The sequence below is a fragment of the Cyprinodon variegatus genome, unplaced genomic scaffold (assembly GCF_000732505.1).
Source record: "Cyprinodon variegatus isolate N-32 unplaced genomic scaffold, C_variegatus-1.0 Scaffold111, whole genome shotgun sequence".
In the NCBI taxonomy this organism is placed as follows: domain Eukaryota; kingdom Metazoa; phylum Chordata; class Actinopteri; order Cyprinodontiformes; family Cyprinodontidae; genus Cyprinodon; species Cyprinodon variegatus.
Genome location: NW_015150564.1, coordinates 379,899 through 381,562, shown reverse-complemented (window position 1 = coordinate 381,562; position 1,664 = coordinate 379,899). Strand labels below are relative to the sequence as shown.

Sequence of the window (1,664 nt, the reverse complement as noted above, 5' to 3'; positions counted from 1 at the left end):
GGAGCATTTATTTATTTCTGTATTTATTTTTAATTATGGCAGGATTGGTCCTCCATATTTTTAAGTCTTTGTTGCCTCTAAATTAGCGTTTGGTTTGATTACTGTCTTGTCTTAATTGCATCATTATTGGAATTTAGGTACAAAGACGATAATTCCAAATTTTTATAATCTATAATCAAATTTAGACTGGTGCAGACCGATTTCTGTCAAAAAGCGCCACACCTTTCCAACTTTTTATCGCAAAAAATGTGGGTTTTATTTTGAAAGGTCAAAGCGGAAGTAATCATAGGTGTTTGATGCAACTTGTTGATGCTGAGCTTCATGTAAAAAGTAACGGAACCGGGCCGTTCCGCGGCTGCATGCCAGAAAGTTGTTTTTTATATACCTAAAAACATTTAAACTGATGAGTTTAAACGTAACTTTTGAAGTTTGGGAAAAGGCTGAATTGTCCCCAACGTGAGGAGTAAACTTTATTTATCTGCGCGTCATCATGAGCTGCAAACTCAGGCCAGATGACAGAGGAAAACAGGCGGAGCGCAGAATAATGGAGACGGACTGAAACAGATTAAAGATGAACTTCGGCGTCCCAGCCAACTCGCTGCTGCTCCTCCGTGCCTGCGATGAGGGGGACTATGAAACAGCCCGGGGCCTCCTGGAGCCAGGGGCCCCCAGAGAGTGTGGCCGGCAGAGCAGGCTGCGCTCTGAAGCGGGCTCTGAGTGCGCGGCCCCGGACGCGGTGTCCCTGGTACCGGTGGACTGTACGGACGAGGAAGGAAACACCGGCCTGCAGTTCGCCTCTGCCAGCGGCCACGAGAACCTGGTCCGGTTCCTGCTGCGGAAGGGAGCCTCGGTGGACAGCCGCAACAACTACGGCTGGACTCCGCTGATGCAGGCTGCGAGGTGGGGCTGGAGCTCCACAGTCTAGATCTTTAGAACCCTTCACTTTTTAAAGATACATTAAAGGGATTTTAAATGTATTCTAGTTAAAGGGAGTTATATATACCATTTTAATTTCAGTGAAATCAATCAGATTCAAATAAGAGTCAGTGTTTCATCTTTGGCCAACATCCTATGACTTTTTTTTTTTCGACTGACTTCTATGGAAGAGGATTAGGGCCACTGAAAAAATAATATAATAAAATAATATGATAAGAATGTGGTGCAGCAGTGCCACTGGGTAGCACTGGGTTCAATTCCTGGCCCAGGGTCTTTCTGCATGGAGTCTGCATGTTCTCCCTGAGCATGCATGGGTTCTCTCCGGGTACTCTGGCTTCCTCCCAAAGTCCAAAAACATGACTGTTAGGTTAATTAGCTTCTCTACAGTCCCCTTAGGTGTGAGTGTGTGAATGGTTGTTTGTCCTGTTTGTCTCTGTGTTGCCCTGCCATGGTCTGGCGAACTGTCCAGAGTGTACTTTGCCCTTTGACTGCTGGAGATAGGCACCAGCTCCCCTCGCGACCCCACTCGGGATAAGCGTGCTAAAAGATGGATAATAAAAATTATCTCACACTTTTGACTTTTTTTTCTCAGAATTCTGACTTTAATCTCAGAATTCCAACTGTTATCTCAGAATTCTGACTTTAAAGGAGAAGTTCGGTTTTTTACACTTTAAGCCCATTTTCTGTAGTGTCCAGGATGAAATCGAATGATCGACACCAAAAGTTTG

The 1,664-nt window shown here is 44.9% G+C and overlaps 1 protein-coding gene across 2 annotated transcripts in view; it reads left to right on the top strand.

The window, feature by feature from the left end:
* Positions 1–306: 306 nt before the first annotated feature.
* The window catches only part of anks6 (ankyrin repeat and sterile alpha motif domain containing 6), a 17,518-nt gene continuing 16,160 nt past the window's right edge, over positions 307–1,664 (top strand). For both annotated transcript variants that reach the window (XM_015374957.1, XM_015374956.1), the window contains exon 1: positions 307–900. In XM_015374957.1, coding sequence (XP_015230443.1) covers positions 572–900 — 329 coding nt within the window. In that variant the 5' untranslated portion in view covers positions 307–571. The remainder of the gene's footprint in view (positions 901–1,664) is intronic.